The 22,893-nt window shown below is 39.5% G+C and overlaps 1 protein-coding gene across 2 annotated transcripts in view; it reads right to left on the reverse strand.

The window, feature by feature from the left end:
• Positions 1 to 9,507: 9,507 nt before the first annotated feature.
• The window catches only part of rfx4 (regulatory factor X, 4), a 94,002-nt gene continuing 80,616 nt past the window's right edge, over positions 9,508 to 22,893 (reverse strand). For both annotated transcript variants that reach the window (XM_039761635.1, XM_039761633.1), the window contains exons 17-18: positions 22,286 to 22,424; positions 9,508 to 11,175 (exon numbers count right to left, since the gene is read on the reverse strand). In XM_039761635.1, coding sequence (XP_039617569.1) covers positions 10,903 to 11,175; positions 22,286 to 22,424 — 412 coding nt within the window. In that variant the 3' untranslated portion in view covers positions 9,508 to 10,902. The remainder of the gene's footprint in view (positions 11,176 to 22,285; positions 22,425 to 22,893) is intronic.

The following is a 22,893-nucleotide window of genomic DNA, read 5'->3' on the forward strand; positions in this document are numbered from 1 at the left end:
AAGTACGTACATCGGTTTCCGTTAAAAGTTTAATATGGCGGCTGACAGTTGCATCATACCACTGAAATAAGTACCAAATTTCAGCCTTCTACCTACACGGGAAGATAGAGAATTAGTGACGTTGGAAAGTTCAATATGGCGGCTGACAGTGGCATCATACCGAAATAAGTATGTACATTGGTTTCGGTTAGCGCAGGGAAGCCGCCTACCAAATTTCGTGAAGATGGGGCCATGAATAAGAAAGTTCAATATGGTGGACGTTGTTGACCGTTACGCGTAGAATTTCGAAATGAAACCTGCTTAACTTTTGTAAGTAAGCTGTAAGGAATGGGCCTGCCAAATTTCAGCCTTCTACCTACACAGGAAGTTGGAGAACTAGTGACGTTTGGAAAATTCAATAATGGCGGCCGACAGTGGCGTCATACCACCGAAATAAGTACGTACATCGGTTTTGGTTAGCGCAGGGAAGCCACCTACCAAATTTTGTGAAGATGGGGTCAGCCTTCTACCTACATGGGAATTTGGAAAATTGGTGACATTGGAAAGTTCAATATGGCGGCTGACAGTGGCGTCATACCATCAAAATAAGTAAGTACATCGGTTTCACTTAGCGCAGGGAAGCCGCGTACCAAATTTCGTGAAGATGGGGCCATAAATAAGAAAATTCAACATGGCCGACGTTGTCAACCGTTATCGACCGTTATGTGTAGAATTTCGAAATGAATCCTGCTTAACTTTTGTAAGTAAGCTGTAAGGAATAAGCCTGCCAAATTTCAGCTTTCTACCTACATGGGAAGTTGGAGAATTAGTGATGAGTCAGTGAGTCAGTCAGTCAGTGAGTCAGTCAGTGAAGGCTTTGCCTTTTATTAGTATAGATTAAAGTTTCCGATAGGATATAAGCAAGACTTATTGGTCGATTAATAAGCCTGCTATGATAGGCTCTTGCTCTTCATGCCTCTAAAACTTCATTAACTGGGTTCAGCAATTATACATAGTCCAAAATACAACTCTCAATAATAAGAATGTAACATAGTGTAGCAAGCTATGCATCTGGACCTCAGAGGGACACACTTCTCAGGTGGTAGTGGACTGTCTGAGCGGGTGGGCATATGTAAAGCATTAAAGAGCCATTTGAGCTGGGCTTGGATGTGTCACCCTGTGAGCCTAGGATTGGACCCTGCACTTGGGTTGGCTCACAGAGAGCTGCGGCTAGTTTGGCATGCAGGTTGCCTCTGACCCCAATTCAGACGGATTTGGGCATTAGGGGACAAGCAGTTGGGAGCATGTGGCACCGCTCAAGACCTGAGCACTGGACAGAAATGTCACTGAAGATTCCAACAGTCCATAATAATAAGCTGCATGGCAACAACTCTTGGGGGAATAGGAAATTAAGACCTAAACTATTTCACTTCCAGTTAAGACTAATATGACACCAAAAACTCAGAATCAGTGTCTCCATGATGGGACAGTTAACTTCGTAAGCTGGAATGTTAAAGGCCTGAATCACGAATTAAAGAGAAAGAAAGTACTTTCTCACCTAACAGGTCTAAATGCTAAAATAGTATTTTTACAGGAAACCCACTTACTAAGTAAGGATCAGTTCCGGCTGCAAAAGACTGGACTGGCCAAATGTTCCATTCTAGTTTTACAAAGAAAACTAGAGGGGTGGGAATTCTCATACATAGAACAGTACCATTTGTAGCATCAGATGTAGTATTGGATCCTGAAGGGAGATATGTGATGGTCATGGGAGACTTATCTAACTGTAAAATGATTTTGATAAATGTTTATGCACCTAATGTTGATGATAAGGAATTTATACAAAATTTATTTGCATCCATTCCCAATCTGAACACTCATAAACTTATAATGGCTGGGGACTTTAATTGTGTTCTAAATCCACTTTTAGATAAGACTTCCTCCACAGGGGGAACGGCAACTAACACCGCAAAGATAATTACAAAGTTTATAACTGATCACAACTTATCAGATCCCTGGAGGTTTTTAAACCCAAATTCAAGAACATATTCTTTCTACTCACCAGTACATCATTGCTACTCAAGGATTGATTACTTCTTTATAGATAATAACTTCTTGCCTAAGATTAAATCTTGTAAATACGATGCTATTGTTATTTCAGACCATGCTCCGATGATCTTGGAGCTGAAATTACTAAGCCCCATACACTCACCCCGCAGATGGCGCCTCAATCCGCTTCTATTAGCTGACGAGAATTGTACTGAATTTATATCCAAACAAATTGAATTCTTTCTAGAGACAAATACATCCCCTGAGATCTCTGCAGGAATACTCTGGGAAACTCTTAAGGCCTTCTTAAGAGGACAGATTATCTCATATCTTTCCCACAGAAATAAATCCGAGCTAAGAAAGTAGCAGAGATAAAAAGCGAAATTACTAAAATAGATGAAGAACATGCCAGACTACCAAGCGAGACTCTACATAAGAGGAGGCAGGCTCTACATTCAGAATTAAACCTCTTGACAACTAAAGAAACCGAACAACTAATTTACAAATCCAGACATCATTATTATGAACATGGAGAGAAAGCTAATAAGCTTTTAGCGCAACAAATTCACAAGCAAGATGTACGCAACGCAATCTCGGTAATCACTAACACTAACGGAGATAAAATCATCGAACACAAAAATATAATGTACACTTTTAGAGACTACTATAAATCCCTATATACTACTGAGTTTAAAGAAGACAATATACAATCTAATGCATTTCTGGATAAATTACAGATACCACAAATTGACGCTATTAGTGTGGAGGAGCTCGATAAACCTCTGTCATTATCAGAATTACTGGATGCTATAAAGTCACCCAAGGTGGAAAAGCAGCAGGCCCTGACGGCTACCCTGCAGAGTTTTACAAGAAATTCTCCGCTCAGCTAGCTCCCCTCCTATTAGCAACATTTACAGAAGCCAGAGATAACCAATCTCTTCCACAAACCTTTCGCCAAGCACTAATCACTGTCTTCCAAAACAAAATAAGGACTTATTACAATGTGCATCATACAGACCAATTTCACTTCTGAATAACGACGTTAAAATACTCTCTAAAATCATAGCTAGAAGGATGGAGAAAGTGCTCCCTCAGTAATATCACAAGACCAAACTGGATTTATTAGGGGCCGACACTTATCTTCAAATCTTCGACGCCTGTTTAATGTAATATACTCACCAACTAAATCAAACACCCCAGAAATATTATTATCATTGGATGCAGAAAAGCATTCGACATGATTGAATGGAAATACCTTTTACTATTTTGGAGAAGTTTGGGTTTGGCCCAACATTTGTGCATGGATTAAATTACTGTATACTAACCCAGAAGCTTCAGTTTGCATCAATAACATTTGCTCAGACTACTTTAAACTAGAACGTGGCACAAGACAAGGATGCCCTTTGTCACCACTGTTGTTTGCAATTGCCATTGAACCACTGGCAATACATTGTCGAAATACTGATCAGATAAAGGGGATTAGCAGAGAAGGACTGGAACAGAAAATCTCATTATATGCAGATGACATGGTACTGTATATATCGGACCCAGAAAATTCTGTGCCTGCAGTCTTAGCAGCACTCACAGAATTTCAAAAGCTCTCTGGTCTCAGAATTAATCTGAATAAAAGTGTACTCTTTCCGTGAATTCGCAAGCATATAATATTAGATTAGACACCCTTCCTTTTATCATTGCAGAACAGTTTAAATACCTCGGGGTAAACATCACAAGTAAACATAAAGCTCTTTATCAACAAAATTTCGTCGCCTGCATGGAAAAAATTAAACAAGACTTGCATAGATGGTCAACCCTTCATCTCACACTAGCTGGAAGAATTAACACTGTTAAGATGAATATTCTTCCTAAGCTCCTTTTTATTTCAAAACATACCAATATACATTAATAAATCGTTTTTAAGCAATTAGATTCAACAATAACCTCATTTATTTGGAATTCTAAACATCCACGCATCAAAAGAGCGACCCTACAAAGACAAAAGGCAGAAGGCGGTATGGCTCTACCTAACTTCCAGTTTTATTACTGGGAAGCAAATATACAGTCGATAAGAACCTGGACACAAATAGAAGAACATACACAGGCATGGACCGCAATAGAAGTAAAATCCTGCAGTACTTCTTTGTATTCCTTGCTTTGTGCTCCAATAAACACACGCTATCGGCAATACACTAATAACCCAATTGTGCTCCACTCACTTAGAATCTGGAACCAATGTAGAAAGCATTTTAAGACGGAGAAGCTTCTTTCTGTGGCACCCTGCAAAAGAACCACCTCTTTCAACCCTCACAAACATATGCAGTTTTAATATCTGGAAAAATTTGGAATTAACTTGCTTAGAGATCTTTATATAGACAACGCCTTTGCATCCTATGAACAATTACATTCCAAATTTAACATTCCAGCTACAAATTTCTTTCACTATCTTCAAATCAGGAACTTTATTAAACAGAACCTTCCAGATTTTCCTCATCTTGCACCCTCATCCACGCTGGAAAAATTATTGCTCAATTTCAAGGAGTTAGACTCCATCTCTACAATATATAAAATCCTTTTACAATCCCTTCCTTTCAAAGATCCAAGAGGACACTGGGAAAATGACCTCTCAATTAATATATCAGAAAAGGAGTGGAAAGTAGCAATGCAGAGAATTCACTCAAGCTCCATATGCAAAGCATACAATTATACAACTCAAAATTATATATCGAGCACATCTGTCTCACTAAAACTCTCCAAAATGTTTCCAGGGCATGATCCAACCTGTGAACGCTGCAAAAGCCCCAGCCTCACTAGGTCACATGTTCTGGGCCTGCACCAAATTAACATTATTCTGGACAAAAATTTTAATTACCTCTCAGACAGTCTTGGACTCACAATCCCTCCTAACCCATTAACAGCTGTGTTTGGGGTTCTTCCAGAGGGTCTTAAAGTGGAGAAAGACAAACAAATTGTGATTGCATTCACTACACTGTTGGCACGCAGACTTATTCTGATAAACTGGAAGAACCCAAACTCTCCTCTTTTAAGTCAGTGGGAAACTGATGTGTTATATTATTTAAAATTGGAAAAATCAAATACTCAGTTAGAGGATCTGTGCAGACTTTTTTCAAAACATGGCAGGATCTAATCAGTAATATTTTGAAATAAGTTTATAAAGCACAGAGAATTTGTTGATTTAGGTATTTTTAAAAGCCTTAAATTTTACACCGTTTGGCTTGCTCTCTCTCTCAAGGGTGGGGATCGATCTGTTCTTAGCATAATTTTTTTTTTTTTTTTTTGTAAAAACTTGATTGCTATGTATTGATTGTAATAAAATTAATAAAATAAAAAAAAAAAAAAGGATATAAGCAAGACTTATTGGTCGATTAATAAGCCTGCTATGATAGGCTCTTGCTCTTCATGCCTCTAAAACTTCATTAACTGGGTTCAGCAATTATACATAGTCCAAAATACAACTCTCAATAATAAGAATGTAACATAGTGTAGCAAGCTGTGCATCTGGACCTCAGAGGGACACACTTCTCAGGTGGTAGTGGACTGTCTGAGCGGGTGGGCATATGTAAAGCATTAAAGAGCCATTTGAGCTGGGCTTGGATGTGTCACCCTGTGAGCCTAAGATTGGACCCTGCACTTGGGTTGGCTCACAGAGAGCTGCGGCTAGTTTGGCATGCAGGTTGCCTCTGACCCCAATTCAGACGGATTTGGGCATTAGGGGACAAGCAGTTGGGAGCATGTGGCACCGCTCAAGACCTGAGCACTGGACAGAAATGTCACTGAAGATTCCAACAGTCCATTTTAGCGACACTCACCAGCCATCGGCATTAAGAGTCTGATTCCAACCCTCAGTCTCTCGGTTGCTATAATAGACAGAGGACACATGAAATTTAGAATACCTCCCTTGTAAAACTCTGTTTAATAAGCTCAAATGTAAAATAACTCAACAGGTTGACTGCCTCAGCTATGGTTCAAATTTTTTAAAATGTAATTACTGAGTGGAAGCTCTTGTCTCTCTCAAGTGCAAAACAAACAGAGCCTTCTGGTGTCCGTGTCCTTCTGAAAGGGGCAGGGAAGTGAGCTCAGATGTCTTCTTGGGCTTTCCCTTCACTACTGTGAACGAAAAGGGAGAGTCAGTTAGCAACAGTGCCTCCTCTCAACCTGGGGTGGAACTGCTTACCATTCCAGAACCCTCAAAGTGTCCCCAAAGTGTGCATGTGTGACAAGAGATTGAGAGTTATTTAACTAAAGGCTATAGCATAAGTTGTCTCAATCTTATGTGTCCAGTGCACCACTGAGATTCATCCGTCAGCTTCCAGTTTTGCCTTTGTTTCATTCCAGTTATTTATAAATTTTTGGATCGCCATCAAAGTGGGGGGTGCTTTCCATCAGGAGAATGGAAAGAATCAAAACATGAGAGGGCATCAGTCACAAGGGAAAAATGAAGTAGATGTAGATAGCTGACACCGACAGGAGGAATGAGCAGTCAGACAGTGACTGTGGCTCTGATTCAGCTACGGCATGAGCAGGCAATGCTAACCACCTTGGCAGCACTATTTTGTGAACCTTGTGTAGTAGTATTGTGGCAATTTAAAATATACAAATATTAATAAATATTAATAAATCCTAAAACACTGACATTTTCAAAGATGTATAATACTATAGTAAGTGTACCTTTAGAAATATACAATTCAGTAGTTAATGAATTGGGTTATGGTTTTGGGATAGAAATTAAAGTACAATCTAATATAAACAATTTACATTTTTTCCAGTAATGTCCAAACAAATCTAAGTTCCAGCACTGAACAGTTTCACTACTGGACGTGCACTCATTCCGAGAGGGTCCACCACTTTGCCCAGTACTCTTCATTGATTTCTAAATCCTCATTGACAAATCCAAAGGGCCCACAGGCTTCTCTAGCTTACTGAGCCGAGTGCAGTTAGTTTTACAGCCTCCCTAAATCACCCTTGGTCGTGGGTTTTGTATAAATTCAGGGTTACGTGGGTGCGAGCAGGGGGTCGGCCTGTGTAAAAACTTTTGGGCTGCAGAGTCAAAGGTTATTGTTCTGAAGGGCACTGACCCTAACAGTGGGAGTGATTTCCTTTAGAAATGTAATTCTTTTCTAAACTAGTCTCCTTTTAAAACATGTCCCCCACTGTGCCTTTCTACAACTGAGCTAATAAATTAAAAAAAAAAAAATCTCCATTGCTTTAAAGCAGAGGTAAAGTAAATTGATTGTCATGCCTGGGACTCAAAATGCGAATGGAAAGAAAAAATGAAAAAATTGATAATGATTCTGGTTTTTATTCTAGAATTGGCCCTTTTAAAGACAGCGTTAAAACTAAAATAGATAGATAGATAGATACATTATTAATCCCAAGGGGAAATTCACAAAATGTGGGATATACAAGACGCAATGATCTCTTATTTCTTTAAGGAAGGCTTCAATTATGATGTTACTTCTGGAATTTGACTACTGAGTTTCGGCTTCTTTATTCTCTTAGCAGTAATAGCTAGTCACTCTGTCATTTATTAGATAAACTTTATTAATCCCATCGGGACATTCAGAAATGTATAGGAAATCTGGTTAGTGACCATGACCCGAAAAATGTAATTGCAAACACTTCAGTGAATGAACTCCATTGGTATACAAAATGCTATCAAAGCACCGATAACTCAAAAGGATATTATAATGAAACATAACTAAAAAATGAAAATTAAATTAATTACTTGGAAAGATAATTACAAATAAAACAAGTGACATGTTGAATTTTTTTTTTTTCTTTTCTGCTTTCTTCACCCAGTTTAACATTTTTTGCCATTATTAATCAAGATTAACAGACACACCACTACATAGATGGGATCCTCTTTTGCATTTCACTGGGTACGGTAAATGATTTATTAAAGCAGGGTATTAATGATCATTTCTATAAAAGAAATAACCTAATTTTCTCCAAGCTGGCCTTAAATATTTTTCTGAACACCAAAAAAATGCCATTTGATTAAAATGAAAGAAAGTTGAACTGGAGGTCTTGGGCTTTCAATTTTTCAAACAAGACTCACGTCTTTGATCCTGAAAGAAAGAAAGAAAGAAAGAAAAAAAAAAAAAACTGCCGTGATTTGGTGGCCTTTTGTTATGGCGATGCTGATTAATGCATACGTGGGACGCGCGCCTCATTTCTGGAAAAGAGCGAGCAAAAACATGCAGTACATTCTTTACACAGTGATAAAAGTGCAGCAAACGTGTTCATTTTCGGAATAAACGGTGAATCAATGGCTGAATTGTATAATTAATCTGTTTTCTTAATGTTTGAGCGCATTTATCCTTTACCTCTGTGGGAACGTTATTTTATGTAATTATGAATTAAATGATGCTGTACTGTGGTGGAAGATCTTTCTTTAATCAGTTACATTTTATTGTTTTTTTTTTTATTTTATTTAAATGCACCAGATTCAGCGTTTTATTCGTTAAGCATGTGTTGCCCCACGTAACAGCCTCAAACACACACGCATGTGCTGATTCAGGGTCATGAGGTGGCACCTCAAAATAGAGGCAACATGCAAAAAACAAAAAGAATCAAAAAAAGCCAGAAATAGGATTTATTTTCAGAAGGATGGTGATTTTTTTTTTGCCTGTCATGCTCTTATGCTCGAATGCTCCCAAACATTTTAATCCCTGACTTTTTTTCCGCTTCAGAGCCCCACGCAGGACCCAGCACTGAGTGGCACACTCATAAGCTCACCCACATTCTAGGGCACCCAGAGAAAAGCCCATGCAGCCAAAACAGAGAGGTAATAGGAAAGCACCCTGTTCATGAAATACCAGGGCTAAGGTCCTCATGAGCGGAAAGGAAAGACTTAGTCACAAATGCTTAAGCAGAATCAACTTGGCGCCTTTAGGAAAAGGACAAAATTCCCTTTCTGTAAGCTAATATCTGTCATGCAGCAAACGGTGCCTTAAATGAAGCGTGTCTGCACTACACAGCCATGTTTAATTTTTTAACATCCCTCAGTCTTACCTTTCCTGCTTAGAAACACTGACGTGGATGTCCAGTGCATTTTTTGATTTAATAAAGTGTATATTGAGAGGTCCTGAATGGAAGGGCACTGTAAAATAAGCAAGCGGACATCATTTACCTTCTGCAAGCTAATATCTGTCATGCTGCAAACGGTGCCTTAAAATAAGCATTTAGAGCAGCGTTTTATTGTTAGCATCCCTCAGTCTTACCTTTCCCTTCTTTGTTGTACTTCATTTCCTGGCAGTTTTGCTGTTTATAAGCTCTTGGTACACTGTAGCCATGCAAAGCATCACTCGATTCATTCACGTGTATAATGACAGAGAGGTCTTCAATGGAAGGGTACTGTAAATAAATGTATTATATACTAATATACTTGTATTGTATGACATCCTGGATTAATAGGATTCTTTTAAGACAAAACATATATACATTTTTTTTTACAGTCTTTATTTGAGTTTTAAATTCTTTATGTATGAACTTATCTGTACAAATATCACAACATATTTCAAATAAATTCATGACCAAAGTTATCACAGGGGCTGCTACCAGTGCTTTTATTTACATGAAAGTGACTAACATTCTTAATGTTATATGTACATTTTTAATTATTATTCTTACCCATAGGGTAATAGGTCCAAAATAATTGCTGAGTGCATTATATCATACACAAAATCTAGGTTAATCATCCCTGGCTAAAAACAAAACAAAACAAACAAACAAATACACACACTGTTACAAAAGTGACAGTAAAATATGTCTACATTAAATTCTCTCCGAAATACAGCAAGACAAATCTTCACATGGAGCACAATGTCTTTTCAAAGGCACAGCTTTGAAAAGTTCAAGAACTTGTAGCAACGCTCACAAGTCTTAGATGCTGCTTGAGTACGCAAATGCAGTATACAGGGTGGTAAAATACGCATTTCACGAAACCCGATGCTTAGAGTTTCTACCCTAATGAGAGAGAAACTCAAGCCCTTCTTTCTTGAAACAAATAAAAAAGAAACAAGCTGAGCCGGAGCACTTCCACATGTCAGATTGCCTGAGATAAATAATTAAAGTTGTGCGTCAATTGTGACGCATTTGCCTTCATATGATCCTTCAGGGCAGAAAAAGATATTGAGCAAACGAATTGCATATAAACTGTCAAAGGCCCCACCAAAAATGACAAAACTTTCAACTGGGCACCCTTATCAGAAAATAAAGCAGGTAATACAAGCTTTGTGACAAACGTGTTAAATTCATTCCATGTAGGCCAAAGGGTACAATCCTTTAGTCACGTTCTGCTTTTGTTGCCAGGAAATCATTTTTTATTTCCTTTTTCTTTAAAATATTGGAGACGTGTAATACTGAAGCAGTCTAATCCATCCATCCGCCCGCCTGCCCGCCCGCCCATCCATTTTACTAACCCGCTTATGCAGTTCAGGATGGCTGGGCAGCCTGCTGCAGTGCTCAGCAAGTGTAAGCGATGGTGTTGAAAAGGGGGCTAATAAATACCTGACTCTGCGAATAACACAAAGGGGCATCCACTAGGAGATCAGCTTACTGTTGCTTTCAGTTCTTTGTAGAGTTCAACACAAATGAACTGGTGGAAGAGAGGCCTGTGCACTACGTATGAAAACACCTTTGAGAATCGAGACTTGCAGTATTCTGTTATATTAGCTTTGTGAATGAATCGGGTATCTTTCAGAGAAATCCAATGTAGCAGCAACACTTTATCAATAAGGTTGAACAAGCTGGGCATTCTAAGCAGCTGTGATTCGGGGGGCTTCTTCCAGTGTGTCTGGCACATCGATGCATGTGGCCGTCCTGAAGATGTGTAGCTGAGGTCCTGACAGAACACAATCATTTAGCCCATCCTGTTGTGGCTTCTCCGTTTATGTAAGCAAAACCAGGAAAGTGTTGCACATGTTCATACTCAGAGTTCCTGCGGGCAGTCAGAGGAGCGTACATGTCGCCTGTGTTGCCATATCTGGTCGAGTGCATTGGTGGACTGGTGTAGCAGCTGTTTGTTGGGGGTACATCAGGCCATCGTGGGGTCACAGGGGTAGGATGCAGTCTTGGTGCTCCACTCATTAGACAAGGCTCCATCCTAGACATCTGACTGTTAAGGGTGTACTGAAAATAGTAGAGGCACAAAAATTATGTTAGTCATATAAATCGTGTCATGCAAATATTGGTCAAAAATATAAAGCAGCATAGTAGCTAAGATCTAAGGGAAAATAAGCACATGTGCATCACTGGCATTTTCGCTATGTATTGTAGTTTCCTCTACAGGTTCCCAACACACCAAAACCATCCATCCAAATTGCAGTCCAACACATTGCTGTTCAGGATCAAGAGGTGCCAGCGACTGCCCCAGCACATCAGTGGCAGAAAAAACAAAAGCAAAGGGCCGCCAGCCCTTCATCAGGCACTGCCACTCACTCCAGATCAATTTAGGACACCAAACAACCCCACTGTCATTTGTTTGGGGACATCAGAAGAAATCTGAGTATCTGGAGGAATCCACGTACAGAATGGGTGAGGATTCAAATCGATTAACCTGAAGCTATGAGGCAGCAGAGCTACACTTTGTGCCAGTTTGGGTCCCACAGTCCAAATTTGCCACTGCATTGTCCTGATACTCCATCTCTGTGTGTGTACCCCTTGATACAAGTTTGCCCATTGCTGCTGGGATGGGCCTTGTTTGCTTTAAAACTGATATTAAAATAAATGAATTAATGGAAAAAATCCCTGCTGATAGAACAAATACATTTTTTTTACAGCAGAAGAGCCTACACTTTTGAACTACTGAGGCCATTATATTATAACTCTGTGGATTACTACAACATGAATTATAAACCTTGTCTTTATCGGCACATTTAGAGGACAAAAGACGCTGGTGGAGAGGTGCGAATGGATTTAAGGTGGGCTGGATCTACGAGTTTTTTCGTAGGCTCTGGTAATTCTATTGTTAATAAGAGGCAAGGGCTGTGAGGGTCAAGATGACCAGTAAATTAGTTTAAAACAGGGGAATGTCTCATTACAGCCCTCCAAAAATAGAGACATCCATACTGGGATGGTTGGAAGGCAGAGGTAGTGCCAGCTCAAGGGGGCTGTGGAGGGTCTATGCTCCCCTTTGGCATTTAGAATGTGGTCCTTTTTGTATATGCTGTCGCACAACATGCTATACTAACATTAGATAGAAGAGCAGGAGTTAGATTTGTGGTATGCCTTAGCGCCTCCCAAATCACGATGCCCTTAAGCCAGTGTCTACAGGGCCCTAGCTTCAAGCCGGCTATAAACAGGGGCTGCTATAAGGTGGATGCAAGAGAAAATGAGTTTTCGTCTGGGTGGAAATATGTTCTAGTACTCCAGTATACTAAATGGCAGGTAACACAGTAGATGACACAGGAGAGTAAGAGAAAGAGAATGACATTAATGGAAGATTGGCTTATAGGAGGCAGCACACAATCCTAGCTGGAAAGCCTGAGGTCGGCCTGCCCATTAAAATAGAGAGATTAAAGAAAGATTCAAAGGAGACCCGGTACCATAAGGCTGTGCCCTTAGGTAAATGGTAAAGACTTGTAAGGGTCACCTAGGCATAGGTAACACAATACACAGTTATGAGTTATGAAGACCGTCTGAAGAGGAGAAAATGGAAATGAGAAAAAAATAACCAGGAGATGGAAGAAGTAAATAAGTCAGGCAAAAATCTTATCTTAGTCTTTAAAGTGGCCAAGGCCATCATTTAAAAAGAAACAGTCAAAGCCTGAGCACTAAAAGTCACAGACAGATAAAATGTAGGAGAAATGTCCTAATTCAAGCTCAAATCCTTAGCCCTCACTGTAGCTGGGACAGACTGTAATGAGTAGTGAGACCAAAGCTTGAATGCCTGTGTCTGTACACAGCCAACTCATACAGAAGGAGCATGATGTGTCATGTGACCTGCGAATGGCATCACAACAGTAAACAATGTGGCCACAGTCATGCAACACCAAAAACCAAAATGGCATGAACAAAATAATGAAAAAAACTATAAATAACAAGAAAAGCAGGTCTAATAGGTCCAGAGCTGAATCACATTGATTATAGACAGATTTTATCACAGCTAGGGAGTTTTCTTGCTTGATATCCCAGTGGCCAAAGAATGACCACTCCTGACTCTAGACGTGAATAACACATTTGGCAAGGATTGATATCGGGAGAGAGTTTAAAGTTTCCTCTTGTCAGAGGCACAATGGGGGAGAGTTTGGGTTAAATGCTCACAGTCAGGAGGATGAAAGGCCAGGAGAGAGAGAGAGAGAAAGAAAGAAAGAAAGAAAGTGAAAAGGTGCAAATCTTCTGTGTTACTGGACAAGTGTCCTAGCTATATACTTTATTTTGCTTTCTGTTTTTATTTATTTATCCTCTAATTGTGTGTTATTTTATAATACATTCAGATTAATTTCACTGTGGTGGGCTGGCACCCTGCCTGCAGTTTGTTTCCTGCCTTGTGCCCTGTGTTGGCTGGGATTGGCTCCAGCAGACCCCCATGACCCTGTGGTTAGGTTATAGCGGGTTGGATAATGGATGGATGAATTTCAAGTCCTTTTTCAAGCATTATTCTCAGTTTTTAGAGGAGCCAAGAAGCCACCCTCTGTTGTTACTCTACAAATCTAATCCCCCTTCCTCACTTTTTAAATGTTTTACCCAATTTGTGATGACAAAAAAAATATTCCCAGGAGAGTCTATACAGTACATCATCTCAGATTAAATCTCTGAATTTATTAATATTTGAATCTGAATATCTGGAAGGAAGGTTTGTCACCAGTGTCACAGCAAACAGTTTTCCTTTTTGTCCAGGCCCTGGTGAGTTAGATGGGCATGTTAATAGGAATCATTCTGCATTACACCTTCATTATACCTACAAAACATGACATTCACAAAAACAAGGAGTTACTCCATAATAGAACGTCTGTAGGCCAACTATGAAAGTTAAGAATTAAACGTACATTTCTTTTCCTCGCACTATACTTTGCTAATAAATTTGTAAACAGACCACACTGTAAGTTGATTTAAAATTACAGGTGAGATAGTTCAACACTCAGAGCTGTAACCTTTCTGAAAACATCACTTATGGATAAATCTGACATGACTTGACTGGGGATTCTTTGAGGCTGAGATAAAACCAAACAGAGAAACTAATATTTCCATTGGATCAATCAAAATTACACAGAATCTAAACTTTAAATTTACCGTATTAGAAAATCAGGTGCGCGTCAGACACGAGGAAATGTAATTCTGTAATGTATACTTCTGCTTGGGCTCTCTCGCTCGCTCACTCTCGCTTGCTGGCGCTCTAGTGCTCTCTCTCTTTCTCTAAACGCTTCCTATACAATCACAACGCGCGTCGTACACGGGGCAAAACGTTTTCGCGATTTTCCTTGTAAAAATTAGGGTGCGCGTCTTATATGAGGGTGCGTGGTACATTGTATATTATATATTGTTGAGCGTCCCAGTATTGTACTTCTGCTTTTCCTTTACAGTAGTCTTTGAAAAGCAGAAGTACAAAACTGGGATCCTGGGAAGCTCAGATGGACGAGGCATTTGAGAAGAAGCAAGTTAAGTATCATGGACTTCTGGAGGGACGCCGAAAACAGAGGGGGCAAACCCGTTGCCACCAGGGTGTGGTGACCTGCAGAGGCATTTCTGTCTGATCTCAATGCAAAATATACACACTGCTTTGCATCAAGAGGTCTTTGAAGAGATCAGCCATCAGATTAGCGTCAGGGGCTGCCGAAAGAGCCTCAAGATGGCTGTAGAAGACAAGGAGTAATCTGTGGAGAAATGCTGCTGGCATGCAATTTGGTGCCTGATCAACCGTGTCTGGATGGCCTGGGTAGAGGTGTCTGATGTTGCAAGTCCTGGAATCCCCAATCACCCCAGTAAACATCATTGATGAGGAGTCTCAGAGCAACCTTGTGAATGTATCTTGTAACAGAAACAGTGGCAATCTTGAGGAAAATGTCTTTCAGCGGGACAAACAAAAATAAGAATCAAATACCAGGTGGTTCTTGCTTTTATTTTCCATTAAAAAGATTCCACATTAGTAAAGCCTCCAATTTATTAGAATATAAAGGTTTATACCAAGTGCATGGTGATGGAATCTATCAGTAAGAATGCTTCGCAGAAGCTAATAAGTACAAACTTGGGTATGGCAAGGACCAGAATGCAGTCCAGCAACAAGAGAAGCAAAGGGAATAGGCAAAGACAAAGTCAAAACTAAAGCTAAACACCCAAGTACACCAGGAGAGCCAAACGTTAACTGGATTTTCTGGGAATTTCCTGCTATGAAGTGTGATGACTTTCCCAGAAATTTGAAATTCAGTTTTGACAGAGGTGTTTCATAATTTCAAGGACATAATCATAAAAGTAGCCAAAGTGTGGGCAAAGGTCATTTTACAAAGAAAAAAAAATTAAAAAAAAAACAAAATTAGAATGTGAACCAAAATTTGAAGTCTAGTCAAAACCAAACAAAAGCAAGCACAAGTTGTTTCTTTGTTTTCAGATAAAGTAGTCTGTGTGCACCACCATCTTTTTAAATTGATAGCATGAGGACGTCAGGCAAATCAGGCCAACATCTCATGCGTTTCGGACACAATTCAGGTATTTGATCACTCAGCAGTGACTCGTCAACACTGCTTACACATACTGTATAACACAGCCACTCAGAACATATACAATATGGCATATTAGTGCACTTGTGATATATATGTTAAAGCACCAATGACAACAAATAAAGAAAAAGGGCCAACTCTATAGGAAGTAAACCACTTACTGAAAAAAACTCTTAACATGTCATATCAAAACAAGAGAGCAATTCAAAAATAGGATATGTTAGCTGGAGATTCTGGGCTGGTTATTATCAAGTTTATTTTTTTACCTGAAGTGATCTTTCGCAAGGTGCATAACATTCAGTTAGCAAGTTTCAAAGTCACATTACATCTGATTGTTTGGATCTTTTCTGTTTTCAATAAAACTTTTAAGAGTGGCGATTACACATAATGCATTAATGCGTCTTCAATGAGAAATTAGTGACTTCTAAAATATAAGACACGTCAAGAATTTGGTGGCACCTTCAGTACATGGAGTTCTGTGAATGTGTCATTGATGGTAATGCAGTCCCTCTGAACACTCTCCTTTAGCCTTAATGGTCGCTCCCTAAGTCCAAATCAGCCCTTACGTGATTATTATAGATGGTAGCAAATCTGCATATGTTGAAATGCCACCGTAATTTCTAAGCAGGAGACATGATATGTGGGGAAGAGAGGCACAGCATGGGAACAATTGTGCCACTTGGCTTCTCAGTGTCAGACTCAAGCTGGCTAGCTGCTCCTTTAACTCTTTCAGTGCTAATGTCGACTTTTGTCAAAATTCAGGAGTAGAGGACGGTAATCAGCTGCAAACTGCAACAAAACTCACCCCTACAAACCAAATTGTGTCACATTGCACCCGCCACCCACCTGCTGTGCGAAGACAGCCAAGCAGCTGGACCACCGTGCATTCCTGCTGACCATCGAGGTGCCCCCCACACAGCCAATACCGCCAAAGAGATGCTGAACATGCGCCAACAGAAGCCACAGCACATAGCAACCGCCGTTTTATGTTGACTTATGTGTGAAACCATTGCTTTGTGTGCTTTTCAGAAAACTGAGTTTTTTGGAAAAAATATTCAGCCCTCAAAGAGTTAAAGGTCTGCTCATTACAGGTCATTACACCGACTCTGAGAAGATCGATCCTCACTGTTCTGTGCTGACTGCATAAGACATACTGTGAAGGGGAATTTGGCCAAGTATCTGGAGAAAACTGAAGAAAGTAATTCATGATGAGAGAAGAGACTAAAACAAGGTAATTGTAACATATATGGGCTATCGAAGGAGAAAAAAACATTCAGGCGGTCACAGTAAGGAAGTACAAAGGTAGACAAATCCAAAATATAGACAACTACCTTTAAAATGTCAATTTCAAAAAATACTGGACAATAATTCGCTTAGACTTACTGTGTGACTTTTCTAAAGGAAAAAATGCACCCCATACTTAAAGTCAGTGGTCCCTTTGCCGTTCACCTGCCCCTTCATTGATGCTGCATTAATTAGGGTTGCCTGTCCATACGACCACACATGTGAAAGGAGGGGTCTTGGCAAAGGCCACGCCCATACTTGAGACATCCGGCTTCCTGTCCGTTTACTGACTTTGCTTACATACCAATTAGCAGGAAATGGTGTCAAGTTATGTGCCTCATGCTTGTTTCAATGTGCCTTATATTTTACAGTATATCTGCTGATTCTCTCAGTAGATAACAATAAGAAGATGTCCCTATGTATAGGCTAGGAGTGCAAGCAGTGTCCTGTTTAAACTATGGCCACCCGCCATCCAAACTGCCATTGCCTGAACTGTAGCAAAACCCCACACACATGCAAAGTCTGCTTTGACAGGAATTCTAATCTGAGGACTAAACCAGCGAGCCAAGCACACTGAGGCAAAATAAAAAACAACTGAAGGATTAGTGCAAGGAATTAGGACATAATTAAAAGATAAAAGCATCTCAAAGATCTTTGAGGAAGACCCTTTTCGGTTTCAATCATAAAGTCCAGCTTTAATTTGATGACATAATTGTAGGAACTAGAAAAGCTAAAGGAATTTTTTTGAATTATAAAAACTCCTAAAATTCAACATGAAAGAAAAAGGCAAAAAAATGACTGTCAAAAAGTGCAGCAATGTGCTTTCTGAATTATTTTTTGACGTGGGTTACTTTTTTTTTTTTTTTTACTAGTTTATTACATTCAATCTTTAGGGTGCTGTGCTAATTACATACTAAGGAAAAACATGACATTGAAGGCGAATTTGATTTCCTAAATACAAACAGCGACACAGTTGATTCCTTTATTGTTGAGCACTGTACGGAAAAAAAAGTCAGTGCGGGTCAAATAATTGCACAGCCAGCCAACGACTTCTTTATCATGAGTAATGAAGAGACTATTGAAAAACAATATTTTAATAATCACCCCTTGCCCTGTTAACAATGATCAGAGTAGCCAATGAAACCTCTATTGAAGCCGGGAAAGAGACTCCAGTCTACAGCCATCTGCACGGATGCTTGCCCATACTAGCACAATCATCTTTCACACAACACATCCGGTTTATGAAGAGTGCTTCAGCACGTTGGACTCAAAACACTGAAGCCTACTGATCTTTTCTGAGCACAAAGGCAATGTTTGTTGGAGGGTCCTTGACAGGAAATTACCATTATAAGGGTCAACTCACACTCTCTCTTGCTAACAGTAAACGAAACCTCCTGATCTTTCTCTGTCTCTGTTGCTCTTCGGCTCACTTTTTCTTCCCTAACTGGTGACATATACTGCTGTTGTTTCAGTTTAAATTATAAATGCTAAATATTGTAAAAATATTTTTTGGAATTTGATTTTAATGTTGTAATAGTCTAATATACAGTATTTCTATCCACAATAAAACGTTTAGCATCAATGTATAAAATAACTTCAATAATTTGACTTGATTAGCAAATTACACACGTGCTCATTCCATTTACTTTTAAAGGGTTTTATTCTCAAGTATTCCAGTTTTGTTCAAATAATTTCTGTTATTTTGGTGGTTAAAATCTGAAAAGCCTCTGATGAATCCACCAGTTTTAGAATGTACTGCTGTAAGTTCTGGCCTCAGAAATAAGCTTTTTTTTGGCTGCTTTTTATTAAATGCTTTATAATGTACCTGCAGGTAAGTTTGTCAGTTTAAAAGAACAATTCATATGTTAATATTGTAGGTATTTTAATTAATTCCTTTCGGATTTACTGGGTGTGTGTACATTTCAAGTTTTAAAAACATGGAGTTTAAGGTCTTTTAAATTCAGGTCAAATGAACTTCTAACGACTGTGCTGTTGAAAATAAATGCCATGGTAATGGTATTAGGAAAGTGCTCAGAATAATATATAGTTTTAAATGTTTATATCTGGAGAGTAAATGTTGACAGATGGGCCTTTAGCTTTATATATATACTAGGCTGACCCGCCTTTTAAGGCGAGCGACTTTTAAGTTGACCACTTCTTAAGGCAATTCAAAATGTAGATCAATTTGATATTTTATACAAACTCATTAATTTGGTTATATTGCATTTGAGCGGTATTACTTTAATACTCGTAGTTTCTGTTATTTTTGTGATGAAATTTAAACTTTTTTTCTATATTGAGGTCGCCCTTTTGAACCCCCCTGATATTTACTACGCGTGAGGAATTTATACTCCATCAACATTAATTATTTCCAGAGAAATAATTTTGTCTATTTTTCCAGCGCATCACACACAAAAGCAAGGAAACGATTGGAGCACCAGAACTCTGCTCACATCATGTCGCTTCATACTGCAAGCTACAAGCAGTAAGTCTGTGATAAGCGGAATACCGCTACGCTTTCCACTCACGGGACGAAAGCACAATCCTGACCGCTTTTATATAGTAAGAAAGAAGAAGAAGATATCGCACAGTCTGGAGTAGAAAATCATCTTTTACCTGGAAAAACGAAACTACAAATCCCATCGTGCATTGCAAAATGGACGGGGCGTGTGAAACTCCGCGCCTGCGTAGCACTCACCGGACGGAAGGACAATCCTGATCCTGGGCACAAATTCTTATTGTAATTAAAGTATATTGCTCTGCAAACCCACCTATTAATAACAATCTAAGACTTGGCACATACGTGTTCAGAAATCATAATCAAGTGTAACTTTTTATATTTGTAAATAACTGGCAGATAGATCTAGTATAAGGGAAAAGAAAAAAAGTGCTTGAAAGACCCTACCTGTTAAACTATGACATCCTGATTTCATTTGTACCAACTGTGGCAAGCGGCTGGGGGTGGCACCCAGCCGGGATGCCCGAAAGGACCGGAGGAGGGATTACGCCTCCTCCAGACCACGAGGGGGCGACCACCCTGGTGGCTTTGGGGACCACGGGAACTGAGCTTGGAAGCTCAACCCTATAGGGGACCGTGGCCACCGCCAGGGGGCGCCCCGATGCCTGGAAAGCCCTAGTCCTCAGCACTTCCACCACACCCGGAAGTGCTGGGGGAAAGACGACCAGGGATACCCGGAGTGCTTCCAGGTACACAGCCAGTACTTCCGACACACTGGAGAGTGCCAGCGGAAACTAATCGGGAGGAACCTGGAGCACATCCGGGTGATTATAAAAGGGGCCGCCTCCCTCTATTCGTGGGCTTAAGTCGGGAGCGGAGAAAGACAGAGCTCGGGAGGAGAGGAAAGGAGGCGGCCTGAAGAGAGAGAGGGATCATTGTGTGAGGCCTGGACTTTGGGGGAGTTTTGGGGTTGTGTGTCACTTTGTTTGTAAATATGTACAGTATAATAAACGTGTGTGGGTGTTTGAACCATCGGTGTCCGCCTGTCTGTGTCCGGGACAGCCTCCACACATCGCATTTAAATTAGATAAATAGGTCATATATAACATTTAACTTTATACTTTGTTTTCTGATAATGTTTACATATAAGATGCCTTATTTTTTAACCATATATTTACTTAGGACTGTGAATATGTTTAACTAAATTGAGACATTTACTTAACTGTTTCAGGGCTGATGTGAATTTTTGTCAAAATTCAGGGGTAGAGGATGGTAATCAGCTGTAATCTGCAACAGAACTCGCCCTTACATTAAAGTTCAAAGGAAAGTTACCTAGCTTTGTTGATCTGACCTCGATTCCAAATGCGTGCATAAATAGTGAAGAGCAAACAACCTCTAAAATGGCATCGACATCTGGTGAGAGACCAAAGCGAATGTGCAAAACATGGACGTTTTATGTAATTTCATTGAATAGGACTCTGACCTGTCAGACTCCGAGTTTGATGCAAGTGATCTGGAGATGGATATCGAAAACAAAAGTGAGGTACCAGCATCATCTGATCATAGTGCTGAACACTTTCATGTAGCCGATGAGCCTACAGCAGCATTTCCCTGGGAGGACCAGCACTTATGATGGCAAGAGGTACAAACCATATTGTGTCACACTGCGACTACCACCGCCACCCACCTGCTGTGCGAAGACAGCCAGGCGGCCGGCCCGCCGTGCATTCCTGCTGACCATCGAGGTGCCCTTGTGCAGACACTGCCGCCAGAGATGCCAAACATGCACCAACAGCAGCCATGGCACATAGCAACAGATGTTTTATGTTGATTTATGTGTGAAAGCACATAAACTACGTTTTTTGGAAAAAATATTCCGGCCTTACAGAGTTAATGAGACAAAGGATGCTACCAAGAATATATCATGCATCTCTGTGCTGATTGATTCAATTTAAAATATATTAAAGTATTAAATGATAAATAAACTGTTCTCTTAAGACTAACCAGTCATGTTATAGAGAACCTTGCTACTCACATGGCGTGGCTCCACTGGCCAGCTGTAATAAGGGACATCCATGTTGAGGTTAATTTATAATTATGGCTCAGTACTCCTTTTTTATCTACCGACTAGCCTGTTGTAGTGGCACGGAAACGGCAGAAAAAGAAGGCCACATGTTTTGTTATTATTATTATTATTGTATGCTTAACAGATACCTTCACTGTATACTTCATTTGAAACATCCAGGATAAATTACAGTTGAAGTAGACAGTAGTACTCTTCATGTTTCGGAAATGTTAGTCCAGTAGAGTTTGATGAGCTGTGTTGGACCCAATGGCCTGTTCCCATCCAAATTGTTCTTAGACTTGATCATTTATATGCATTTTTTGTACAAATGAAAGTACAACCTAGTTAATAATAATTCTAGCTGTCTTAAATCAGAATTGATTCATTACCTTGTAAAGAATACATTTGCTGCAATTGCTGCCTGAATCAGACAAGTGTCAAGGCTAGGGTTCTAGACTTTATCCAACAAGGCTGCTTCTTCAGGCCCTGTCTACAGTAACAACTGTACAGTTTGAACAACTATAATGGATCTTGTTTTTGTAAGCTGCCAAAATGTAGTAATTATTATTATAGTTATTCTCATCCACTTGACTTTTATTTTCGCTAGGACTGGACACCACTTAACTGCCAACTAGTTTCCACCAACTCAAATAGCCTTTTATAGCACCATTAAACCTGAACTCAGATTAGTTGCATTAATTAATTTCTATTTAATTGAAAGAGTAAAAAACAACATATATACAGTAGCTGAAAATACTAGTACAGTATGTAAAGACTTACTTGTGATGTGCTTCTGTGATATGCTGGGTAGTGCAGTGGAGTGGCAATCCCTGGTTCATGAGAAAGAGACGTGTACTGACTCTGGATCGGATGGTGATGTTGATTGCTGTAGCTCCCATAGTTGTAGCCTCCTGTATAACTGCAAAGGAAAGGGCAGGGTGAGTCTTATGTCAATTAAATGTAAGCCATCTGATAAATGCACTTGACCAGAGAAATATTAGCAATATTAAACAAAATAAGATCACTGTTTCTAGTAAGATTAAATGGTATTATCTATTTGGGTCGAAAATATATTTCTGCAGTTTGGATAACAATTTCTAGACTTTTTTTGCAAGAACAACCTTTTGCCAGGAGGGGACTGTTGCACACTGGCCTTACAGTTACGTAACATCCCATAAAATGAACAAAAATAAATTAAATTGACTGGGTGGGTGAATGGATTGGTAGAAAATATGAAAATTGTGAAAACTCAGAAGGTAAGATATGTTTGTAACATACACCATGCAGAAATAGACTGATACATATTGGGGTTACTATCACAAATATATTTATATTAAAAGGCTTTAAGACAAATTGAATTTCAAAAGTTAATTTGCCTAATTAATTAA

Source organism: Polypterus senegalus, chromosome 8 (assembly GCF_016835505.1).
Source record: "Polypterus senegalus isolate Bchr_013 chromosome 8, ASM1683550v1, whole genome shotgun sequence".
Lineage (NCBI taxonomy): Eukaryota > Metazoa > Chordata > Cladistia > Polypteriformes > Polypteridae > Polypterus > Polypterus senegalus.